General features: G+C 40.9%; 1 protein-coding gene across 1 annotated transcript; it reads left to right on the top strand.

Annotated features, from left to right (window-relative positions):
• Nucleotides 1–243: 243 nt before the first annotated feature.
• LOC139442994 (3-hydroxyanthranilate 3,4-dioxygenase-like) lies at nucleotides 244–26572 on the top strand. The gene is made up of 11 exons (XM_071223922.1): nucleotides 244–325; nucleotides 4666–4791; nucleotides 8907–8988; nucleotides 9689–9772; nucleotides 13624–13730; nucleotides 15984–16085; nucleotides 16666–16709; nucleotides 23701–23849; nucleotides 25501–25569; nucleotides 25998–26080; nucleotides 26199–26572. Exons 2-11 carry the CDS (start codon nucleotides 4703–4705, stop codon nucleotides 26275–26277), a joined length of 888 nt encoding a protein of 295 aa, XP_071080023.1. The 5' UTR covers nucleotides 244–325; nucleotides 4666–4702; the 3' UTR covers nucleotides 26278–26572.
• The last annotated feature ends 1263 nt before the right edge of the window (nucleotides 26573–27835 follow it).

The raw sequence follows: 27835 nt of genomic DNA, 5'->3' as shown, positions 1-27835 counted from the left end.
ATGACATACAGCGCTATTTGCGGTGTCTCAGTGGGACGGGGTCGCGTCACCTCGCAGTAACACATTTTGTGCCCTAAACCTACATAGTATTCTATATTTCATCACCATGACACATATTCATGTCCACACGGGCCACATATACACACGAAACAGCGCCGAACGTGTTGGACAGTCACATATATTTTCGACTCTGGTCAGGTAAAATTCCGCTCATATTTTCAAACATACGTACTTCAAGGACTCGAGTGAACGATGATACGTTGAAGAATTGTAAAGGCAAAATAGATACTGGTGCAATTCGTTCTGAAGAAACGACGTTTGAAAGGTTGGTGATGGGGAGTGGCGGGACATATATATGCGTGCGTGTATACACGCGAGTGTAAAAATGTGAAATGTCAGAATATAATCGAACAAGTGCGTTGATATAACGTCATATAATTATACATATACAACAGGATTATCAAATATAGTTTGTATAGGCGTTCATTTCATAAAGCATAGGCGGCGATCGGTGGTGATTTATATGCATTAAACACCAGCATATTTTGAAATAATTGTTGTTAATGCAGTGTTTTCAATTATCATGCACATTTTATCATTGTTACATGTATGTTCGAGGGACAGTGAAAACTTATACATAAAGAACAATATGATACAATCCTATCACTAATCTCGCATTATCTACTGACCCCGAAGCAGCGTGGTTTGTATGAGTTAATTCGGTCTTGGACCCATGAAGATCCGGGTAGAGAATAAGTCTTCAGCATCCCATAGGCGACTATGCTTGTCGCAAGAGGCAACTAACGGGATCGGGTGGTCAGGCTCTCTGACTTGGTTGATGCATGTCATCGTATCCCAATTGATTCGACCAATGTTCATGATATCAATCACTGGATTGTCTGGTCAAGACTCGATTATTTACAGACCGCCGTCATATAGTTGCAATATTGCTGAGTGCGACGTTAAACAAAAAAACAAATAGGGCCTTTTCTGAGCTTGAGGTTTTACTCTTCTAAAACCTCGGAGTCGTGTTTTCACTATATTATTACTGAAACACAATCTCGCCATTGACAAGCCGAACACCGACACGCTTACCGTATTATATTTAACTTTCTTATACTAAAGGGCTTATACAGGACGTATTGTCTATCTACTTAAACGAGTCACATACTTACATAAACGAATTTAAAATAAACGATAAAACTATTTTCTATAAGAGTATAATGTCCGAAACGGGCACACGTGACCCTTAATGATAGACTCGGTGTGCTCATTCCATGCAGAGCTCATTCCCAAGAGGCTGGCTGCCTCCGTGGTCTAGTGGATAGAGCCGCTGGTCGATGGGCATAAGGTCGAAGTTTGATCCCCGGCCGCATCATACCAAAATAGGGGGCACGGGTGGCCCAGTCGTCTAAGGTGCCGCGATTCGATGTGCAGAGTTGCGTCCCTTGGGCACGCCAGAAACCTATGATTGTGGGTTCGAATCCCGGTTCGCCCCGATTATGTTTCTAGGTATGTCAGCACCATACCCGTGCTCGTGGGTTTCATCGAAGTGATAAACGTCTGAGACCTGCATCACTTCGGGCTTTCCTCCCACATTAAGCTGACACGCCGTGATATAACTGGAATACTGTTAAAAGCGGCGTTAAACCCAACTCACTCACTCATACCAAAATATGTAAAATATGGAACTTGTTGTCACCGTGCATGGTACCCGGCACAAGGGGATAAAACAAGGGGGTCGTTGTTTGCACTATAAATCCGGCATTAGTCCGGACTAGTACAAGCAGCCGCACACACGCACGTACATACGCACGCACACACGCATCTTGAATGCAACACCACACCCAAAACGAGACTTACATTATCACGCTATTTTCAGCTTTACTGTGTTGTTTTCTGCACAAATGTCATAACACTGGCGGCGGTCGGGTAGCCTTGTGGTCAAAAATCTCGTCACGCCGAAGACCCGGGTTCGATACCCGACATGGGTGCAATGTGTGGAGCCCATTTCTGGTGTCCCCGCCGTGATATTGCTGGAATATTGCTAAAAGTGGAGTAAAACCGTAGTCACCTATTCACTCATAACACCGGAGCTGTGTGCAGAAAGGATATTAGGTCACGTGTTACTTGAGGTCTTCCCGCCTTTGAAAGGCTCGCTCGATGACCTCCTTTAAGGTGGCCTAGTTGTCGTGGTATGTAACACCAGCGTGTTAGATAGATGAGTGTTGTCATGTGCACAAGCAATTCCTTGTATCACTGAAGCGCTAGACTAACATTTAGTCTCTGAAATCCTATATTACAAAATATCCTTTTTGACTCTAAAAATAAAAAAATTCCCTATGCTGATTTCAGATTGCTGTGGAATAGAGCTAGCTTGAGCTGGCTAGACTTGCTTTTGTATGCATTTCTAGATTATTATTTTTTCATAAAATAAATGTATTCCACGGTCATGGTGCAGGACTACTGAAGCGCAAGCACACATAAATATACTCACCGCCGAAAGAAACGCGAACCATAGAAACATATAGAGAAGTATCTACGTAAAGAAGAGATATTTCTAATGTGTACCAATTAATGACAAAACTAACAATCAGTCAAGTGTTACCACTGAATGACTTTATTCTTATCACGATATGCCTCACGGGATATTTACCCACGAGAAACATCTGCGAAGTACACGCGCTTCGTGAAAGACTTGAAACTTAAATTATCTTTAGTATGGAAGTATGCTTCAATTTGCTACACGATAGTTTGTAATGTTTAAGAAAATGACTGTCGATAATATTAAAAAAGTAACCTCAATACGCAACTGTAGATTACCTCGACTCAGAACTTTATAAACACAAAATGAATTCACCAGCGACAAATAACCCAAATTTCTCGGAGCATATTTGTCTTAATAATCGGGTTTGAAATTTTATACCAAGCACAGTCACCATAATAGACGTATTGCAGATTAGATGCCATTGGCAAGATATTACAGACATCATTGCTGATGTAATGCTTAGTGACGTCACAGTAGATGATGTCATCACAGGTCTTCTCCACACGACCGCCTCCGTGGTCTAGTGGTAGAGCGTCCGCCCTGAGAGCGGAAGGTCCGGGGTTCGATCCCCGGCCGCGTCATATCAAAAGACGTTAAAGATGGTACTTGTTGTTACCCTGTCTGGCGCTCGGCATTAAGAGGCTAAAACAAGGACTGGTCGGCTCGGAGTCGGTATACTGTGTCTGAGTGGGGTATTCATGTTAAACTGCGGCATGGTATCTCAGTGAGCTAGCATTATAAATCGGCATCAGTCCGGACTAGTACACGCAGCCACACAAACATGCACGTCGCTATATAAGTGCAATAATGTTGGACGGGACGTTAAACTCCATTTCACCTCACCTCACCTCACCTCTTCTCCACACGCTTCTCTTGATGACACTACATTGCATATATTGAGAATATTTCATTTATTATATACTTCAGTATGAAAACGCTTTCCGAAGTTATAAAACTCATTGCAGTAAACATATATATATTTCACTGCAGTGAACATACCACATACCACGTTGACCTCCCCTCAAATTGTCTCCCTTTACCTTTAGTTTCTGCCCCGTACACATATTGACAAGGCAAAACAATGACAGATGGTAATTTATGGAGTTAATATCGCTTCATGCCGTTTGTTATTCTCTTAACAAATGTTCCGTTATAAACTATAAACTTCTCATTTAACTCGTCAATCGAGACTGTTCGTTTCGCATTTTTATTACTTGGCCAGCGTGTATTCTTTCGCTTCCAACAGCGGTCTCGTAGTTTCACGAATATTTTTTGTTAAAGTTGATTTTGTATTTAATCATATCTATATGTATGATACAGAATTTTCGCGACGCTAAATGTTTTTTGTTACTTTTGTTCAAATATCTCTAAACATTTTTAAAACACGAAACTACTTTTTATTCGCAAATACAAGGGGTGGTGAACCGTCCCTCTGTGTTAGGTAGGGAGAATTTACGTTTCAAGGTTTTACATTTGTAATGAAATAACTTAATTTCCCGGTAGACAATTACACAAAAACTATATAAAAAATAGCATGTTTCTCTCATCTCCTTTTCACCACCCCACCCCATGAAATATCCTCTATATATTCAAGAGGAGCAAGTGTGTAGCAGTACTTAGGGACTGGAGGGAGAGAATATTAATACATGTAACATTTTCCCGTGACACCCAGCCCCACCCCAACACTCCCTATAATTAATAACTTGTCCCTAATTAGTGGCCACGGACTCCACCCCTATTTTTTTTCAAGACCAACCCACCCCTTTATGTCACCACCATGCACCCACCCATCCACCCATCCACCCTCCTCTATAATTAATGACGAGTCCCTCATGACCCGCAAACCTTGAACAAATGCCATGTCAACCTCGAAAGAGAAACGCGGTATCTGCATGACACTGGTTTATGGGCCAAATTAGCTTTATTCCAGTCTAGAACAGTTTTATTTAATACCTCATATCTTTCTCCCTTGTCACGGAAAACATTTACAAAACACATGTTATATCATTTGAATTCTTTCACTGTTAAATGGATCCAGATACTCTATGCTATGTCTTTTCGTTGTATGATCTATTGTATGGTCTCTGATGAAAATAAGTATAAACGACTTTCAACAGTCTATAGATCTGTAGTGCCTGGGAAAGCACAACAACCATGGACACTCAACCAGTTGTTTACAACACGGAGCGATGGATCGAGGAAAACAAACAGTTTTTTCTCCCTCCAGTCTGCAACAAGATGATGTGAGTACAAATGTCATAATTATGTTTTTAAATAAAGTTGTCACCATTAGCATGTTGAACTATTGTTATTTTGCGGAGACAAACACATGCGACGCTCTTTTCAGCGTTTTTTTACCCCAGCACTGCAGGAGATTTTGGTCAGCGCTTCAGCTTGAGGGCAGTCCGCACGTATGTTTCAAAACATTTTACCAGTTATCACTTGGTTGTTGGTTTGTTGTTTAACGCCGCACTCAGCAATATTCCAGCTATATGTCGGCGGTGTATCACTTGGTAACAGACCCGTGTGTGTGTGTGTGAGTTTGGTTTTACACCGCTTTTAGCAATAATCCAGCAATATCCCGGCGGGGAACACCAGAAATGGGCTTCACATATTGTACCCATGTCGGGAATCGAACCGGGTCTTCAGCGTGACGAGCGAACGCTGTAACCACTAGGCCACCCGACCGCCCAACAGACCCGTGAAGATCCGGGGTATATTAAGTCTTCAGCAATCCATGCTTGTCGTAAAAGGCGACTATGCTTGTCGTAAGACGTGACTAACCGGATGGGTGGTCAGGCTTGCTGACTTGATTGATGCATGTCATCGATCCCAATTGCGTTGATCATGCTCATGATATCAATCCTGGATTGTCTGGTCCATACTCGATTATTTACAGACCGCCGTCATATAGCTGGAATATTGCTGAGTGCGGCGTTAAACAACAAGCAAACAAAACTTGGTAACATAAACCTCATAATTATATGTACTCACATATATATATATATATATTGGGATATAGGAACAGAGTTTGTCCGTCACTCCGTCCGTCCGTTCATATACTTCTCAAAAGAGACACATTCTCTCAAAAACTATTTAAGTCAGATCTGGCCATGATCTCAAATGATTTTCGCAATTAGGTGTCGTAAATTAATTTTTACAGAGTTATGGCCCTTGCTCCGTGCTATTCATCTTAGTGGTTTTTTTTATACATAGTGTATAATGTGTGTAATGTGGACAAGTTTTCGGAGAAACTACTGACGTTACATGAATAAAAGTTTGCATGCTTATCTAAGAGATACTTGTCAAGACTTGATTTCGAAAATTGGACGATTGATAATCAAGATCTATATTGTCTTACATCGCGAAATGCATCAAATCACGTGAGTACCTTGATTTAAAACATGAAACGATTTGGAAAATATCTGCTGACAACAAGTTGGTGGTGCAACATCTTACCGGGGCAAGAGAGTTAACTGACAATAAAAGTCCAGTTTCCACCCTTGCCAAACTTGGCTGGAATTCCTGGGCTCGATCGTAGCGCCACCAGTGGCTAGTACGAGTTATGTCCATAGTATGAGTTATGTTCTATGTCTCTCCCATATGGACCAATCAGATTCCACCTCTCGTATCACATGCATTTGCTTCAAACAAAATAGTGGCGCCCAGTCATGATGATCTGATCGACCATCAAGATCTATTTTGTGATAAAACGGTTCTTACTTCGCGCAGTACAACAAATCACATGAGCAACTTGTTTAAAAACATGAAACGATTTGGAAAATATCTGTTTACAACGAGTTGGCGATGTACATGCTTTGCAAATCCTGCAATGGACCGAACTCTGCATGACAGTTTATGAACCGGATTTTGATTTCGGTGCGCGAATTTGATTGGACTATGCCTAGACTCGTTAGCCCAGCCAAAATGTAACTCCATAATCCCAGCCTAGTTCGGCAAGGGTGGAAACTGGACTTTTATGGTCAGAGTTATGGCCCTTGCTCCGTGCTTTTCATCTTAGTGGGTTTTTTTATACATAGTGTATAATGCGTGTAATGTGGACAAGTTTTCGGAGAAACTACTGACGTTACATGAATAAAAGTTTGCATGCTTATCTAAGAGATACTTGTCAAGACTTGATTTCGAAAATTGGACGATTGATAATCAAGATCTATATTGTCTTACATCGCGAAATGCATCAAATCACGTGAGTACCTTGATTAAAAACATGAAACGATTTGGAAAATATCTGCTGACAACAAGTTGGTGGTGCAACATCTTACCGGGGCAAGAGAGTTAACTGACAATAAAAGTCCAGTTTCCACCCTTGCCGAACTTGGCTGGAATTCCTGGGCTCGATCGTAGCGCCACCAGTGGCTAGTACGAGTTATGTCCATAGTATGAGTTATGTTCTATGTCTCTCCCATATGGACCAATCAGATTCCACCTCTCGTATCACATGCATTTGCTTCAAACAAAATAGTGGCGCCCAGTCATGATGATCTGATCGACCATCAAGATCTATTTTGTGATAAAACGGTTCTTACTTCGCAAAGTACATCAAATCACGTGAGCAACTTGTTTAAAAACATGAAACGATTTGGAAAATATCTGTTTACGAGTTGGCGATGCACATGCTTTGCAAATCCTGCAATCGACCGAACTCTGCATGACAGTTTATGAACCGGATTTTGATTTCGGTGCGCGAATTTGATTGGACTATGCCTAGACTCGTTAGCCCAGCCAAAATGTAACTCCATAATCCCAGCCTAGTTCGGCAAGGGTGGAAACTGGACTTTTATGGTCAGTTCACGCTCTTGCCTCGGGAAAATGGTGGTGCACATGCTTTGCAAATCCTGCAATCAACCGAAATCTGCACGACAGTTTACGAACCGGATTTCGATTTCGGTGCACTATTTTGATTGGACTATGCATAGACTCGTTAGTCCAGCCAAAATGTCACTCCATAATATCAGCCTAGTTCAGAAAGGGTGGAAACTGGACATTTATGGTCAGTAACTCACTTGCCACGCGAAGATGATTAAAATGGACACAGCTGTACTCAATTTTCACCATCTCCTATCCTCTATATCCCCAGGGCTACACTAACCCCTGGACACCATACCCTTGGCTCTTGGCATCGCAGATTACCCACCCTTGATTTTCATTAACATTTTACCGACCAATCAAACGTCGACATAAGGGAAAGGGTAAGGGAGGTAACTTGTATTACCTAGAAACCAAAGCCACCACCAATTTGCATGGACATTATGACATTCTTTCCTGCAAAAAGATTCTTGAGGGCTACCTTTAGTGTGTCAGTTAGTTTTTCAAAGTTGAATTTCTTGCAAACTCAGTCATTATCAGTGGGACGGGCTGCCATGTGGTTGATATTGCAAACCCAACATTGATGCTGATCTGTAACTCTGACTGGTACAACGTAATACGCACTCATGTGTTATATGCACCCTTAATTATGGGCAATTAAATTCTGAAAAAAAAATATCTGTCGTATATAAACATTTCAGGCTGTCAGCTTAAACCTCGAAATTTACGATCTTTCAACTCTGTTTTTTCCACCCAAATAATAATCTAATAAGAGCCCCCTATTTCTAATTTTGAGAGCGCCCTGGGCGCTTATTACATCGAATACGGTAGTAGCAATTGGCATATGGAAATCAAGTGTGGGTAATCTGAGATTGCGAGGACCACGGGAATGGATCCTGGGGTTGGTGTCAGTTTAGCGAAATGGGAGCCCTGGAGATACAGAGGATGACCATCTCCTGTCTCCTTTGATAGTACAGGATTTATAATGCTCAAATCGTGTGTATGTGATACAAACAAGAGTCTCTAATTGTATCAACATTATGTATGTATTCATACTAGGGCTGGGACGGGTAATTGAGTACCCGGGTCAGGTGGGTACTGAGTAGGACCCGGGTACCCACAGGACTACCCAGACCCGTGGTTAGTCACATGATATATTGTTTCATGACAAAAATTCACTATATAACTACATGGTTACATGACAATTTTAAGTCTCTTATGTTCGCATTTCTTCAGGACTATGAACACGTTCCTTCTGACTTATGTATGTTTGAACAAAGCTTAAACGTCAGTCAACTTCAGTGTATGCATGACCACATCGTGTTATACATGTATCTAAATACATTCTGCCACGACTACTGTCAAACTTTTCCCAATCGGACATGGTTTACTTATCTCTTGACACCAACAGCGGATACCCGGGTAGGGTCGGGTAATAGGGGTGTGTGTATCCGGGTAGTAAATTTGGACTCGTCCCAGCCCTAATGCATACTCAAGATTATAGTCTACTACAACATTTGAACATTCGCAGGCACAAGGAAGGTCAGCTGAAGGTGTTTTATGTGGGCGGCCCCAACCAGCGGAAGGACTACCACATAGAAGAAGGAGAGGAGGTATGGCAGTCCAAGTCTTGCTTTCCATAATTATGCCAAAATTGTAGTTACCAAGTAGCGGTGTGTATGTCCAAATTTGGGGTCGGGTAGCTGGGTAGGAGCATGTAGTGGGGGATCAGGCACCCGGGTAGGGGCAGGTAGTAGGTGGTTCAGTACCCGGGTAGTAAATTTGGACTCGTCTCAGCCCTAAATGCCACGATGATCAATCTCTATGAGGTTTAAGATTTTTTATGCAAATATGAGTGAGTGAGTGAGTGAGTGAGTGAATGAGTGAGTGAGTATGGTTTTATGCCACTTTTAGCAATATTCCGGCAATACCACAAGAACACCCGAAATGGGCTTCACACATTGTACCCATTAGGGGAATCAAACCCAGGACTTTGGCGTGACGAGCGAATGCTTTAACCTCAAGGCAACCCCACTGACCCAGCACGTATGTATAAGAGCATGTAAGGAAATATGTTGGGAGAATTAGAATTTGTTCTTTCAGTACACTCAAACAATTCTCCCCAGACCCTTATGATGTCATATAAACAACAGATATGGTGGTCCCTGCTGCAAAACTCAAGAGCCTGTTTTGGATTGTTATTGAGGTTTTGAGAGGATCATTTGTAGTAATGAGTGAAAAAATGTCATTCTTGAGCTTTTATTCCTTGGCATGTAGTATTCATTATATTTATGCAAATGTGTTTGTTTCTAGCTGTTCTACATGCTCAGAGGAGATATGTGTCTGAAGGTCGTTGAAAAAGGCATTCATCGAGATGTTCACATCAAGCAAGGAGAGGTAAGCCAGGATAAAAAAAGATTTCAGAGTCCCCAGCAGTTCAGCTGCTGAGAATGAATCATGCAGTGACCGTGGTTCTGTTTGTGGAAGCATGTCAAATTTGGCTACAAGTACTATCAGTAGTGACCAAGATAATATTTCTAGAATTACATTTGCCATAAATGTAGGAAATACTACTGCCAGTATAGTCAATAACAGTCGATATAAGTGCAACCTGGTTTAGTCTGGTGCAACAAGGTTTTGATGTCAACATGCACCAAGTGCAAGCTATATTTAGTTTGTTAAATCAAACGCTAGGCTTTATAATATTTTTATTTCTAGTTTGTTTTTCGTTGAAAAAAAAGTTATCTGAATATGTTGCCATGGTAGCTGTGTTTTTGAAGCTTGTCATGTCAGCTTTGAGGTGAGGTGAGGTGAAATTTGGTTGAATGTCGCTTCCAAGATTATTGCACTTATATAGCGACGTGCATGTACGTGTGTGTGTTGCTGCTTGTACTAGTGCCGATTTATAGTGCTAGCACACTGAGATACCATGCCGCAGTTTAACATGAATACCCCACTCAGACACAGTATACTGACTCCGAGCCGACCAGTCCTTGTTTTAGCCCCTCAATGCCGAGCGCCAGACAGGGTAACAACAAGTACCATCTTTTAACATCTTTTGGTATGACAGGGCCGGGGATCAAACCCCAGGCCTTCCGCTCTCCGGGCGGACGCTCTACCACTAGACCATGGAGGCGGTCTGTCAGCTTTGAGGTTGACAGTGTATAATTCTTTTTGTGGTGGATAGGTATTTTTTTTCTTTCTGTTTTTCATAAGCAATCTTAGAAAAAAGCCTTGCCTTACGGAAACACTAGGCCATGGTCTCTTAGCTGACTGTGGGGGTGGTCGGGTAGCCTGGTGGTTAAAGCGTTCGCTCGTCACGCCGAAGACCCAGGTTTGATTCCCGACATGGGTACAATGCGTGAAGCCCATTTCTGGTGTCCCCCGCCGTGATATTGCTGGAATATTGCTAAAAGCGGTGTAAAACCATACTCACTCACTCACTCACTCTCTCACTTAGCTGACTGTGTATGACCCCTGTTGAGTATCAGTTTACAGTGTATATTTGTTGTTTAATGCCACACTATACGATGGGGATAATGTGAATAATATAATCTGGACCCAACAAACCAGTGACGTGACTTCATGAGTATCAGTCTACGCAGTTGGGATATGATGACATGCGTCAACCAGGCTACTGCCCGATCCTGTTGGTCTCCTCTTATGACAGGCATGGGTTGCTGAAGATCAGTTCTAACTCTGGCCCACCTATCTATATATTTTAAAAAAATGAGTTTAAATTCAAGGCGTATTAGTCGCATACCTTCTGCATTGGAATCAAATACATTTACTGTGCCCAGAAAAACAAACACTATCAGATTTGACAGGGGTCAGTTACAGAATATGTGCACAGTCGCTTTGAGAAACTCGGTCAAATACAGCGAAATAACTTCAGCTGTAGCCATAAAAAGCTGACATCGTAGTCAATTGACAACACTTTATCCAGGAAAAACAGCGTGCGAGGAATGGTGGCGACAAACAAAAAAGCGTCAAGCGAAGTTTTTTCTTTGGTTAGTCTGACTGGAAGCCTTTAAAATAATGTGTAAACTCCATGGCATTGATCAAGCAGTATTCATATGCATCAGAATGTGTTATCTAAGTTTTACATTTGACTCCCTTCAAAATACATCGATAATACATTTTTACTGAAGATAAATAATCTGAATCAAGGCCATGGTCTCTTAGCTGACTGTGGGGGTGGTCGGGTAGCCTAGTGGTTAAAGCGTTCGCTCGTCACGCCGAAGACCCAGGTTTGATTCCCGACATGGGTACAATGCGTGAAGCCCATTTCTGGTGTCCCCCGCCGTGATATTGCTGGAATATTGCTAAAAGCGGCGTAAAACCATACTCACTCACTCACTCACTCTCTCACTTAGCTGACTGTGTATGACCCCTGTTGAGTATCAGTTTACAGTGTATATTTGTTGTTTAATGCCACACTATACGATGGGGATAATGTGAATAATATAATCTGGACCCAACAAACCAGTGACGTGACTTCATGAGTATCAGTCTACGCAGTTGGGATATGATGACATGCGTCAACCAGGCTACTGCCCGATCCTGTTGGTCTCCTCTTATGACAGGCATGGGTTGCTGAAGATCAGTTCTAACTCTGGCCCACCTATCTATATATTTTAAAAAAATGAGTTTAAATTCAAGGCGTATTAGTCGCATACCTTCTGCATTGGAATCAAATACATTTACTGTGCCCAGAAAAACAAACACTATCAGATTTGACAGGGGTCAGTTACAGAATATGTGCACAGTCGCTTTGAGAAACTCGGTCAAATACAGCGAAATAACTTCAGCTGTAGCCATAAAAAGCTGACATCGTAGTCAATTGACAACACTTTATCCAGGAAAAACAGCGTGCGAGGAATGGTGGCGACAAACAAAAAAGCGTCAAGCGAAGTTTTTTCTTTGGTTAGTCTGACTGGAAGCCTTTAAAAAAATGTGTAAACTCCATGGCATTGATCAAGCAGTATTCATATGCATCAGAATGTGTTATCTAAGTTTTACATTTGACTCCCTTCAAAATACATCGATAATACATTTTTACTGAAGATAAATAATCTGAATCAAAGGGGAATAATTGAAATATGTTCAATGTGCATTATCTTCTTGATAAGAACTACATTCTCTTGAGACGAGCACTGACAGTTTCTCTTCCCCGCTACTGTCAGCCATGTCTACTGTTTCACGCGCTGTGATGACAGTAAGTGTTGGAGTAGTTTGGCGAAATGCGGAATATTTTATGGATATGACTGTATGTGTTCGGTTGCTGATAATTTCTGTCCCAATAGCGTCTGTGTGGTGATTGCAGTGTGAACCGTTGTTACGATGATAGTTACTACATTTACATCACGTTTGAAATCAATTCTTCGCACTTGGTATCTCATTAATTCTGATAATGCTCCCTTTTATTCCAATAGATAGGAGGGCCTGTAACTGGATCTTCGCAGGGCTGTTGAAGTATAAATAGATACAACAGTAATATAAACTAATGGGTGATTGTAAACATTACAGTTGTGCAGAGCTCCAGCTGTGTTTGCCGGTTCATAAGTAATAAGACTGATGCAAATGTTTTTATTATGATTCCCCTTTTTGGGGGTCTGAACAATCTCATTAATATCAGATCTTAGTTTTCGATACCGCTAAACAAAGATCTGGGGACATCACATTACGGGTCACGTCAGAACGACCTTTCAAGAATTTTGACCAATGAAATGACTAACAAGAAATCGACATTGGCCAATCAGATGGCAGCTATCTCGAGGTTTACGACACTAGTTTCAAACTGCCGACTATGCTTCGAAACATATTTTGACGTATTCTAGATTAAGATTTTGAAACTGATAACAAGAACATTCTGAAATGGCTTATAGATGGCCTAGATTGTATGGATATAATCATTAAACCCGTAACTGTTGTTCGGAAGACCCCATGTGAAATATATCGTGGTTGCATGATTAGAAAACACATTCCGACTGTCACTTTCAGGATCTGGTAAGCAGCGCTCTGATTGGTTGGATGAAAGGTCGTTCTGATGTGACCCGTAATGGGATGTCCTTAGATCTTTGTTTAGTGATAGCGAGAACTAAGATCTGATTTTAATGAGATTGAGGGTCTGAACGCTGTGTGTGTTCGAGAAACCAAATTTCTGGACTCGTATCATTATTGTATTTTTTTCACTCATAATTGCTATGAGGTTTTCCAGGGTTCATGGAGTGTCCCTATATCCACAGATATTCCTCCTCCCCGGTAGAATCGCTCACTCTCCCCAGCGCCAGGAGAACACGGTCGGTCTGGTGATAGAGAGGGAGAGGCTTCAGGATGAGAAGGATGGCCTCCGGTGAGGGCACAATAGAAAGACTAATGTCCTTGTAGACTGACTGAAAGAGGGTTAATAAGAATGGATTTTAATGATGCTTTGAGCAATATTCCTGTTCTATGTTTCTGATGACAAACCCAGGATCTTAGTTGTGGGAATTGGTCATTCTGACCAACAATCAGTGGACCATGACAAGTTCCTCACAGCGATATACAGTGTACAAGCTGAGCTCTCTATACAGTAAACTCTGGTTATAACAAACTCAAAGGGGCCACTAATTTTAGTTCAGTATAACTGTAGTTCATTATAAGCATATATACAGCTAACGTGCGGGACCAAAAAAATATGCTTGTTTTATCTGTCAGTTCCTTATAAGCATGTCCATTTATTAACGTAGTTTACTGTACCATTGCTGCCACCAGATTGTTTTTTGTTTAACACCACACTCAGCAATATTTCAGCTATGTATATGAAGGTGGTCTGTAAATAATCGTGTCTGGACCAGACAATCCAATGATTGATGTCATGAGCATCAATCTACACAATTGGGAAATGATGACATTTGAGCCTGACCACCTGATCACGCTGGTGGCCTCTTATGAAAAGCATTGTCGCCTCTTATGATAAGCATGGGTTGCTGAACCCATGGGCTGCCATCAGTCAAAGCTCTTCACTGCGCATGGAGGCCTACAACCATGCATGGAGTTATGTTTTCAGAACTAACTATTACTGTGGTGATACCAAAATTAATAATTTTCCTTCACTTACTTGTTTTGTTTGTTTGTCTCAAGGTTATGTAGGACGTAACCAGTGTGATGAGAATGTTAGGGAGATCTAGAGTGCTCTATTAATCTGCAATCACAAGCCAATGTTTTAAAATGATCAAACCTATTTTCATCTGGTAAACAGTAATTCAGCAATTATTTTTACAATTTACTCTAATGACACTCCAATGGATTCACACAAAATATGCTTATGATTACATTTTGGTCATCCTGTTTCAAAGATAAAGAACATATATCCTGGCTGTGAAACATGATATATCAGAGGTGATTTCCTAGCTGTGATGCATTATATACCAGAGGTGACATATCCTGGCTGTTATGCATGATTTATCAGGAGATATATCCTGGCTGTTATGCATGATATATCAGAGGTGACATATCCTGGCAGTTATGCATGATTTATCAAAGGGGATATATCCTGGCTGTTATGCATGATATATCAGAGGGATATATCCTGGCTGTTATGCATGATATATCAGGAGATATTTCCTGGCTGTTATGCATGATATATCAGAGGGGATATAAGAGATGGGTCTCAGTTAAACCAAGTATATCGTAGTTCGAGGAGGATACACACATCTGATGCAGGATGGCATTAGGTGATTTAATGTCTTTCGACCATCCCTTTACATTCCAACATCCGCCGACTACCGATTGATGCGGCGCTGATACCCGGCTACTTGGCGACCTGCCTCTGCCCCGCCTCCCAGTTGTTCTCGTCTCGCCGTTGTGACCTCTCTCGCGTTGATTGGATGACCTGTAGAGATCACATAGTCTGGTTTGTTGATAAACAGATCCATGTGCACGTGGGTTGTTGTCGTGTTCTTGGTGACGTATATCCGACTCCCGGGGTGGAGATCTGGACCTGTCTACCCGATCAGTTGTCCCTCTGTAGGCATGGTGCTGTCTGTAGTAGCCGTCGCCCCTGGTACGATGGATCCGCCCGCCTGTTACTTTTAGTTCATTGTCTCCAAACTGATTCTGCCAGCACTCTCATATTTGACTCAAATATGCGTTGTTGCAGTGTTTTATCACTCGAACTATACACTTGAGAGAAATTCTTACTGTCCTTCAGTCTCTTCTTACTTGATAAGATTCCAAGTTTTTCGTCAGTTGACCTACAGGTGGCCACACCGACACCTGGAAATCTCCCAACTTTTTACTCTTTCCTCTCTGCACTCACAACACCAATATTAGGCAGCTTGAGTCCATCCTTGATTACACTGTTCACTTTATTTGTGACATTTTCTCTAGAACTCTCAGGCAGATTTCTGAGGATAATGTTCAGCTGAATACAGTTTTCCTTAGATTGGGCACTAGCACAATCAACACTCTGTAGGTTTTCAATATCTTCAGTTACTTTTTTCTGAAACTTTGTCTGCTCGGTTTGAAGTCGCTTTAACCCCTTATTTACATTTTCAATTTTCTCATCAAAATCTTTTCTTACTTCTATTATCTCTGAGTCTAACATGTTTGTGTTGTACTCCAGGTACTATGTGGAAGACGAGGGCAAGCCAACCCTCCAGTCCCTGTATGAAGAGTGGTTCTACTGTGAAGATCTCGGCTCACAACTTGGCCCAGTAATAAAGGCGTGAGTCACTAGGCTCATGGTTCAAGCTATCATTTTGTGAGGTTTAACATGCAGTAGCGATTGGGCAAAGTAGGATTCTTTTCTTTGTGGATGGTATTCGCATATGTCACCTTGAACACAGGAGTCAAGACTATTGCCCAATGCAGTTGTATCTCGACTTTTTTCATAAATCGATGTCAGGACATGACTTACTAGTGGTAGCGCCATGATCACTTAGGGATTTTACCATTATGATTATATCACACTTGTTCTGTCGGTTGATTTTGAGCCAGGAATTCACTGGCCATTCAAAATGCACATTTTAAGCAAGTAAGACTGACGCAATTGTAGGTCATTCTGCAAAGTTAAAGAGAAATTATACATCAACCATGACATGGTTTTAAGTCAGAGAAATTGATTGAACCGGTTGATTACGGACATTTACTCCACTCGCCCCTACGAAGTTGATGCTACTTCCGGGATCAACATCCATTAAAGAGGGTCCGATGTAGGTATTTAAATATTACAAATGTGAGGTTTTCATGACTCCTTCTTGATGTGTGAGATGTAAGCAGTGATTAAAGGTCCTTGTGATTTGCAGGTACTTTGCCTCAGAACAGCATAAGACAGGGAAACCTCTTCCAGGTAAGCTTGTCTAACATTAAGCATGTTTGGTTCAATGTTTTCAGTTTCTTTTACTCCTGCACCATGACCGTGGAATATATTTATTTTATGAAAAAAAAATAATCTAGAAATGCATACAAAAGCAAGTCTAGCCAGCTCTAGCTAGCTCTATTCCACATAGGGAATTTTTTAATTATGTTTAGAGTCAAGAAGGATTTTGTGTAATATAAGATTTCAGAGACTAAATGATCTCTGTTATCTGTCTGTACCATCATTAACTGCCCTCTGCCCCCTGCCCCCTGCCCTCTGCCCTCTGCCCTCTGCCCCCTGCCCTCTGCCCCCTGCCCTCTGCCGGCTGCCCTCTGCCCCCTGCCCCCTGCTGTTCTCCAACCATCTGTGCCAAGCCTGTCCACACAATTATCCATAAGTTACTGTCCACTGATGTTGATGAGCGAAGGAAAGGTCCCTCTGTCCAGATACAGTGTTCTATCGTTATTGCGCCCTTCAATATAGCGCTAACTCAGTTATAGCGCGCGGTAAAGCATGGCTCCCAAAATTTACTAACATTTTCAATAAACTCAAGTTTTCCAATGACGCGATGTTTTCCACCATCTCAGAAAACATTATCAGCTGATCACCGCGATAATGTAACACCGGAAATACCAGTCAACAAATCCGAACTGAAGTACGCAATTTGATCCTATTATTATAATATCTGGTAATAAAAAAAATGTTCATTGTTTATCTTGACCAATGTTATCAATTGATTTTTTTAAATTACCAGTATATTCAAAATTTCATTCAATAATTATAATAATGTTTACAATAATTTCGGCGAAATCGTATGCGAAGTGATCGATAGATGGCACAACTGACCGTTATTTACAGTAACCACGGTCAGATTACTGCTACTGACGTATTAAAACAAACTTTAGTTGCAAGAGTGTGGATACACATATCATGGATACACATGTCATAAATGCTGTACCATGACTCGCTAAAAGTCGTATTTCTGAAATGTGCGCGTAGATAGTATTAGGTAGGCAGAGCATGTATAGTGTTTTGTTGGTCATCTGCCACCTACGACTCGACCTTCATTAAACCACTGATCATCTATAACGCTCATCAATTATTTGGACCCCGAAGGTAGCGTTGTAGCGAGGGATCACTGTATATTGTGCCTAGCTCGATATTGTCCCTTGCATGTTTAGAATGAGTAGCCTTGCTGTGGCTTTATATTTATAGTGTTCGGACTTTCTTTGTCAATTTGTAGGACAGGAAGCAAAATACAAATATTGTGAGGATTGTTGCAAACAAAAGGTATTTTTGAAAATCAAAAGTATTTTGAATTTGTTTGTTTGGTTTGTACTGAAGTGAAATATATACAATATAATCTCTGGATGAGGGTCAGGTACTGAACTTGTCTTAATATAACCCGTGGTGGTTTCATAGATTGTTTACTACATCATCAGATTTAGTATGTTTGTTACATCATCACTATCGTATATGTGTATGATGTCATGGTTGTTGACACCGTTAACCCATTATCTTACGAGAACAAGAATGGTGGGTTCATAGAATATATAACAATTAGGACAGTGGGGTAGCCTAGTGGTTCAATCACTGACAGGGGGCACGGGTGGCCCAGTCGTCTAAGGCGCTGCGTTTCGCTGTGCAGAGTTGCATCCCTTGGGCAGGCCAGAAACCTATGATTGTGGGTTCAAATCCCGGTTTGCCCCAATTGTGTTTCTAGGTTTGTCAGCACCATACCCGTGCTTGTGGGTTTCACCGAGACCTGCATCACTTCGGGCTTTCCTCCCACATTAAGCTGACATGCTGTGATATAACTAGAATACTGTTACAAGCGGCTTTAAACCCAACTCACTCACTCACTCAATCCCGACATGGATACAGAGTGTGAAGCCTATTTCTGGTGTCCCCCACCGTGATATTGCTGAAATATTGCTATAAGCGACGTTAAACCATACTCACTCACTCACTCACTGGAGTCAACCCAATATTATAAGTCTGCTTACAGTGTTCAAAAGACCTGTGAAGATCCGGGGTAGAATAGGTCTTCAGCAATGGCGACTATGCTTTTCGTAAAAGGCGACTAACGGGATCGAGTGGTCAGGCTCGCTGACTTGGTTGATGTATGTCATCATATCCCAATTGCGTGGATCGATGCTCATGATGTCTATCCATGGATTGTCTGGTCCAGACTGGATTATTTACAGTTGGTTGTCGATGTCTTGGGATACACTGTTGGTGGATGGTTGTGTCGTCAAGTCACCAACTGTCGTACAATTTCCTGTACATGACTTAATGACGCTTCTCCAGTATAATAATCATAGTTTTGTTCTTGGTGTTGAGGGGATGTTGAAAGACCACCTGGCATGTACCTCACTCTGATGTAACTTTCTACAAACCTGCCATGTTTGTTACAATTAACATATCTCTGATAATATCTGCACAATTTAATAAAATCCGTAAATTGAGAATACTCAAAATTCTGTTAAGAAGCTGAGGTGAGAGTTTGCAAATTAAGTTTTCATGGTCAGAATGGTTCACTGATTGAATCTATACTGGTAGAAAATAAACTATACATGATCCTATTGTTTTTTGGACATACCCTGTTAATCTAGTTTGTATCTGATAGATCCATTATTTTACCCATTAACTTCAATGTCTCTATTTGTTTGATTGTAATTAAAAATAGGATTAAGTCTACGAGGAATGGTCCATTTCCACAACAGGTAAATCTCATGTTTTGACAAGCCATCTCTACTCCGCTGTCTGACAACTGGTATCTGACAAATGGGGTTATGACTGTCTGGACATTGGTCAAGATGGACAATAGAGTGCGGTTAGAGGGGAAGGCCAGGGCATGAAGCACACAACAGAGTTTGTGTACAAAGTTGACATTGCTGCAGATACTATACTCATTCTGTCCAGTTATGTGAACATTTATAGAAGAGTTACCGTATTAGACATAATAAGCGCCCAGGGCGCTCTCAAAATTTGAAATAGGTGGCTCTTATTAGAACATTATTTTGGTGAAAAAGAACGGAGTTGAAAGATTGTAAATTTCGTGGTTTATGCTGACAGCCTGAAATGTTTATATACGACAGATATATTTTTCCAGAATTTAATTTCCCATAATCAAGGATGCATATAACACACGTATTACACACGAATAAATAAGTCTTGTGTACATTGATCATTCGGAAGGGGTGCTAGCTGGGATTGTTCACTAGCCAATATATTAGCAAATATCTCCGTGGGCGCTTATAAGAGCGGGGCGCTTATTACGTCGAATATGGTAACAATAATATCACAGTGCATTTGACAGAATAAATGAACAATATGATGGTAATGTCATTTCAAATTATCCGAGAGAGCATTATTCATTGTTGCGCACCACCTGTAACATATTCAAATTTCTTGCTCCAATTATACATGCTTAAAGTAATAGGAACAGCTGTTTAAATGACAGTCGCTGTTTAAAGCCAAACACAAATGACACATCATGAAATACAAGTGTTAGGAACATGTCATATGTTGGAAGTATCTAAACCAGGGACCAGTCATTAATAAGGGGGCCTGCAGATGAAATCAGGTGCAGGGCATTATGTACATGAGGGTGTTTGGGGGAGGATCATGCAAAATAGAATTGAATTTGAGGGAGGGTCACCCTAAAATAGTCAGTAAATTATTTCTTTATTGAACTTTTTAAGACTGTGATAGGATTTTACAATTTTTATGGGAGTGGGAGGGTTTTTAAGGGAGGATAAGCATTGGGGTTGGGGTGGGGGTGGCGGTATTGATCTGTAATATATAGATAAGTTTTGGAAAGGGTCATAATTTGTTTTTACATTAGTTAACACTAGATCACTGTCCCATCCCTGTAATAATGACCCAAATGGTAATTCTATGCACATTTATCTATTGGGTGCCACATTCACAGACACGATTATCAATTTACACATGTACACAAATTTGTTTGAGACAGTAAACATGTGTGTGTTTGATTAAGTTGATTATGATAATTTTGGCCATATTTTCTACCAGTTTATGAATGAGAAGGTTTATAACCAAAAAAACACTGTTTGTCAAATCAGACAAAGAATATTGAACGGATATATATGTGGTTAAGTAGGAAACACTACAATGAAAAAACAAAAGTAATACATGTAATAATAATAACTATACATCTGATATATATATTTATCATCCAAAACTGGCTCCTACAGGAGATATCGCTTGGATGAGATCAAGCGATATCTACACTGTAGATATCGCTGCAATGAAATTACATCACAATGCTTTGCAGACCATTGTGACGTCACTGGTTACCATGACGTCACAATCAAATGACATCACTAATGGCTCTGCTACTGTTAGTAGTACTTTTTTCACTAAAGACACTGCTAATTACTGTCTACAAATTGAAAAAGTTGGAAGAATGATGTTGGATGATAAATAAAATCTCACCCTCATGTCTTTTGATATCAAATATATCAACACTCGTTGATAAAAGTGGCAAAAATTCTCGGCAAGCCTCTGAATTTTTCCACTTTTATCAACTCGTGTTGATATATTTGATATCAAAAGACACTTGGGTGAGATTCTCTATATGTGTCAACTTAATACCAATTGTTCCTTGAAAACAATAACAAAGGTTTCAGGAAGTCATTGTTGTGAAAACATGTTACTCGTTTAGTTTTTATAATATTTTTGTTTTCAACTTTTATATTACATAAATGTTTAAACTGAAATGTGCCAAATTCTCATTCCTGATTCAGAAGGTACCACATGCAAATTACAAATTGTTTTACCTTCTGTGTTAACCTGTGAAGATCCGGGGTAGAATAGGTCTTCAGCAACCCATGCTTGTTGTAAAAGGCGACTAAAGGGATGGGGTGGTCATGAATGTCATAGTATTCCAATCGCGTAGATCACTGCTCATGTTGTCAATCACTGGATTGTCTGGTCCAGACTCCAGGTTTATAGACCGCCATCATATAGCTGCAGTATTGCTGATTGTGGCATTTCACAACAAACATACCTTCTAGTTTACATATGTGCGTTTTATGACAGTATAGGTACTTGCATCGTAGGTATAGGTACTTGCATCGTAGGTATAGGTACTTGCATCGTAGGTATATGTACTTGCATCGTAGGTATAGGTACTTGCATCGTTGGCATAGGTACTTGCATCGTAGGCATAGGTCCTTGCATCGTAGGTATAGGTATTTGCATCGTAGGCATAGGTACTTGCATTGTAGGTATAGGTACTTGCATCGTAGGTATAGGTACTTGCATCGTAGGCATAGACTCTTGCATGGTAGGCATAGGTCCTTGCATCGTAGGTATAGGTACTTCCATCGTAGGCATGGGTACTTGCATTGTAGGCATAGATACTTGCATCGTAGGTATAGGTACTTGCATCTTAGGCATAGGTACTTGCATCGTAGGCATAGGTCCTTGCATCGTAGGTATAGGTATTTGCATCGTAGGCATAGGTACTTGCATTGTAGGCATAGATACTTGCATCGTAGGTATAGGTACTTGCATCTTAGGCATAGGTACTTGCATCATAGTCATAGGTACTTGCATCGTAGGTATAGGTACTTGCATAGTAGGTATAGGTACTTGCATCGTAGGTATAGGTACTTGCATCGTAGTCATAGGTACTTGCATAGTAGGTATAGGTACTTGCATTGTAGTCATAGGTACTTGCATAGTAGGTATAGGTACTTGCATAGTAGGTAAAGGTACTTGCATCGTAGGTATAGGTACTTGCATCGTAGTCATAGGTACTTGCATAGTAGGTATAGGTACTTGCATAGTAGGTATAGGTACTTGCATAGTAGGTATAGCTACTTGCATGGAAGGTATGCTACAAAATTTCTTTGCTGTATTTTGATCCTCTGGATCAAAGTTATCTTGTACATTTCTGTAGCTTAACCACCTCTATTGATCATCTCAGCTTCTTTCCAGCCAAACTATAACTCTGAAACTTCAGACTAGATGGGCAAGGGTGGAAACTGGGCTTTATAGTCAGTTAACTCCCTTGCTTCAGGAAGATGAACATATGAATACAATGCTGGATTTAGTAAATATCATATTTATTACATTGTGCTAAATGATTTGCAGTCATGTTTGTTTATAGAAAAACACCCACACATTGGGAGACCGCTATCTAAACGTATTTGTAATGTTAATTTTATTAGCAACTTTCATCACATCGATGAATGCATGGGGTTTATTAGAAATAGTTCCAGCTAGGTGACCTTATTTGGATATTAATCAGATTGTGGTAACAAATTTATTAGCTTGTTTTATCACATCAATAACTATCTGTTATATGATAAACATTACTCTGCAAAGGCCTGGTTTATTCTGCTATCACGCTTTACAACTGTCACTTTTTTGACAGTATGCCACTGCAGTAAATATCAGGGCTAATAATTAACATCAATATCATGGATTAATTAGGGTATGATGAGTATTGCTATAAAAAGACCATGTGACTTCCTTTCTAGAACGGGGGCACGGGTGGCCCAGTTGTCTAAGGTGCTGCGATTCGCTGTGAAGAGTTGCGTCCCTTGGGCATGCCAGAAACCTACGATTGTGGGTTCGAATCCCGGTTAGCCCCGATTATGTTTCTAGGTTTGTCAGCACCATACCCCTTGCCTGTGGGTTTCACCGAAATGGTAAAACGTCTGAGACCTGCATCACTTGGGGCTTTCCTCCCACATTAAGCTGACACGCCGCGATATAACTGGAATACTGTTAAAAGCGGCGATAAGCCGAACTCACTCACTCACTCCTTTCTAGAACATCAGTTCATCATATTGTCTGGCTTTGCAGATATCAGCCATATTGATGTGAAATCTTTGTCAAAAATAAAAGGTGCCTGCCTACACTGACGGAGAAACGTATTGGCAATTATAAAATATATATGGCATTTCTTTGATGACTTATGGGTGTCAGCCCTGTGTTCCAGGAACAATACCAGAGAACCCCCCAATAGTCCTTGACTCCACTATTTCCATGCAAGCCCCCTTCAACCTCTGGGACTGGTTGTACGCCCATAGAGAAGAACTGCACAGCAAGGGACAAGTGCAGCTGTTTGGGGACCAGTACCAGTTTGATGTGAGTATACAGCTGTTTGGGGACCAGTACCAGTTTGATGTGAGTATACAGCTGTTGGAGGACCAGTATCAGTTTGATGTGAGTATGTTGTCGAATGGGGACCAGTATCAGTTTGATGTGAGTATACAGCTGTTGGAGGACCAGTATCAGTTTGATGTGAGTATACAGCTGTTGGAGGACCAGTATCAGTTTGATGTGAGTATGTTGTCGAATGGGGACAAATATCAGTTTGATGTGAGTATACAGCTGTTGGAGGACCAGAGTCAGTTTGATATGAGTATACAGCTGTTGGAGGACCATTTTCAGTTTGATGTGAGTATGTTGTCGAATGGGGACAAGTATCAGTTTGATGTGAGTATACAGCTGTTGGAAGACCAGTGTCAGTTTGATGTGAGTATACAGCTGTTGGAGGATCAGTATCAGTTTGATGTGAGTATACAGCTGTTGGAGGACCAGTATCAGTTTGATGTGAGTATACAGCTGTTTGGGGACCAGTATCCGTTTGATGTGAGTATACAGCTGTTGGAAGACCAGTGTCAGTTTGATGTGAGTATACAGCTGTTGGAGGACCAGTATCAGTTTGATGTGAGTATACAGCTGTTTGGGGACCAGTATCCGTTTGATGTGAGTATACAGCTGTTGGAGGACCAGTATCAGTTTGATGTGAGTATACAGTTGTTCGAGGACCAGTATCAGTTTGATGTGAGTATACAGCTGTTCGAGGACCAGTATCAGTTTGATGTGAGTATACAGCTGTTGGAGGACCAGTATCAGTTCGATGTGAGTATACAGTTGTTCGAGGACCAGTATCAGTTTGATGTGAGTATACAGCTGTTGGAGGACCAGTATCAGTTTGATGTGAGTATATAGCTGTTGGAGGACCAGTATCAGTTTAATGTGAGTATACAGCTGTTCGAGGACCAGTATCAGTTTGATGTGAGTATGTTGTCGAATGGGGACCAGTATCAGTTTGATGTGAGTATACAGCTGTTGGAGGACCAGTATCAGTTTGATGTGAGTATGTTGTCGAATGGGGACCAGTATCAGTTTGATGTGAGTATGCAGCTGTTGGAGGACCAGTATCAGTTTGATGTGAGTATACAGCTGTTGGAGGACCAGTATCAGTTTGATGTGAGTATGTTGTCGAATGGGGACAAGTATCAGTTTGATGTGAGTATGCAGCTGTTGGAGGACCAGTACCAGTTTGATGTGAGCATACAACTGTGACGTGAGCATACAGCTGTTGGAGGACCAGTATCAGTTTGATGTGAGCATACAGCTGTTGGGGGCCCAGTATCAGTTTGATGTGAGCATACAACTGTGATGTGAGCATACAGCTGTTGGGGGCCCAGTACCAGTTTGGGCACGTTCCTTGGGCACGTTCCTTGGGCACGCCAGAAACCTAAGATCGTGGGTTCGAATCCAGGTTTGCCCCAATCATGCAAGCTGACACAGGATGATACTGTTCAATGTTTTAAGCAAACTCACCCACTCAGTCTCACCCTGTGAGCAGTGCGCAAGAGCTATATTCACCACACACTATCCCGGTTATATCTTTATCACCAGCAAAGTCTTTTTGTATCATGATACAATTCTGTATCATCATATTATCACATAACTTGTTATTGTTTTAAATTATTTTAATCTTCAGGTACGTATTTTGGGCAAGGGAGAGCACTCTGGTAAAGTCGACAATGCTGAGGTGTTTATCTGGCAGCTTGTGAGTATAGAAGTCTATGTTCAAGGCGAGATCTTATTTCAAACTTTCATGATGTCAAAGAACATGTTAAAAGTTTTAAAGTTTTACATCTTAAACTAAGGAAAATTCAAATCACAGTATTTATTATTTCTCTTCAAACTTTGTTCATAATAGGGTCACACACCTGATAACATTTCAACAGTGCAGCCATGTCTAAATTATCCACAAGAACAAAACTTGGAAGTGTTCAGTGTTGCTTCAGATTCCTCTTACATTCAATTCAATAAATGAAGTAAACCGAAAAATATTTCCTGCATGAACTGAAATATTTCCAGGTTGAAATAATAAAGTTTGAACTTTCTACAAATTACTTATATTTGCACACAGGACTATTTTTCGTAAGCAAGAACAAATAAAACAGTATATAAATGTGGTTGTCTCCCCTACAGGAGGGGGGCTGCAGTGTGCAGGTTGGGGGCAAGGACTACCCCCTGGAGGAGAATGACACCATGTTGATCAGGACAGGGCAAGCGTAAGTTACAAATCCATTTTATTTTTGTCAACATACTGATGCAATAATTTCTGTCAGTCTTTGTGACATATGTGTTATAACGTTCAGTAGTACTAACTGATCACATCCTTTCTCCCAGATATACAGCTGTCCTGTCCGACAACGCTGTTGCCCTGATCTGCTTCCAGGACAGAGACCGCAAGACATCAGCCAATTAGACCCACTCCAGCTCTGTGGCGGATCAAAGAGTCATGGGTTGTTTCAGTATTTGGACCCTAATGACATGCACCCCAAAAATACCTTGAAATAAAGAAAATGTTGACGTACAATGTACAGATGTACGTGTGAGTACAATTTCTACACAAATATGGGGCCCCCATAACACTCCCACAATCAAATCCATTATCCGCCTGTGTATCTCTGAGTCACTTAAGGTTCAATTACATCGTGAAATGCATCTTCATGAGGCAAGAGCGTCCACTAACCTTTTTATCAAAGTCTTGTTTCCACCCTTGCCACATCAAGCCCTCTTTCCTGTGCTAAATATGATTGGACTATCACACATATCGATAGTCCAATCGGAGAACGTTTCACAAAATCAACATCCACAACTGGTACACCTTCGTATGACGGTGATTTACCACTGCCTGTCTTTGTTGACACGAATATGTTTTTCATCTTTTAAACACCCTAACAATTGCCTATGTTTTTGTGTCAGGGATGAAATTGCGATTGTTTTCGTTATCTGATTGACTAGGTCGTCGCCTATGGTAGTCGCCATCTTTGTGAAGCTATACAAGATAAAAACAGCAGCGATCTGATTGGATATTGCGTTTACATGACAAGGGGCACATCTCATGATCTATGTGAGGTGGGGCCAGGGTCGAGCCAAGAAAAGTGGCTTCGATATGGCAAGGGTAGAAACTAGACATTGATATAGGCTAGTGGACACACTTGCCTCGAGAAGATGCGTGAAATGTAACATGATTCACAAATTGTATCTCCAGATCATGTATCCATAATTATATTAATTTTATTTCATGTATGTTAATTCTATATTTTCTGACAGTATGTACATCGTTTCTCAAGCTATGTCACTCTAAGTCATTCTAGTCATGGTCGGTCGGGTAGCCTAGTGGTTAATGCGTTCGCTCGTCACACTGAAGACCCGTGTTATATTCCCGACATGGGTACAATGTGTGAAGCCCATTTCTGGTGTCCCCCACCGTGATATTGCAGGAATATTGCTAAAAGCGGCCTAAAACCATACTCACTCACTCACTCACTCATTCTAGTCGTAAACAATCAAATCCTGTTGTCTCAAATTCAGATGTATCGAATCAGTTGTTATGTCAAATTCAAAATACATCCCGTCGAACTCGTACAGTATTAATTACTATTTTTACCCAGATGGGAGTTGAAATAAGTTAAAACTTACGCTGATAAGTCAAGCTTGACTTATTGAAAAACACACAATTAGCACAAGTTAGATGTACAATGGCCGGAAACTAAACAGTGTGAAACATCAAAGACAGCAAACAATGGATTGGCCTGAGTACGTGACTGCTTTTCTACTCAATTAGAATTAGTTTTGTAACTAACTAATAGCATCACCTATAATCAGGCAATCAGTGATGACTTTGTAAACACCTGAGACAGTCAGTACCCACAATCATCGATTTGTGGTCAGGTGATGTTCTGACGAAGTGCATGATCACAGGAACTCGGCGATAGCGTGTATAACATAATATATTCGTATAGAAAAAAATCACACCT

The sequence above is a fragment of the Haliotis cracherodii genome, unplaced genomic scaffold (genome assembly GCF_022045235.1).
Source record: "Haliotis cracherodii isolate W230 unplaced genomic scaffold, xgHalCrac1.p SCAF_5, whole genome shotgun sequence".
Taxonomy (NCBI): Eukaryota; Metazoa; Mollusca; class Gastropoda; order Lepetellida; family Haliotidae; genus Haliotis; species Haliotis cracherodii.
The sequence above is the reverse complement of the archived record's forward strand: the minus strand, read 5'-3'. Positions and strand labels throughout refer to the sequence as shown.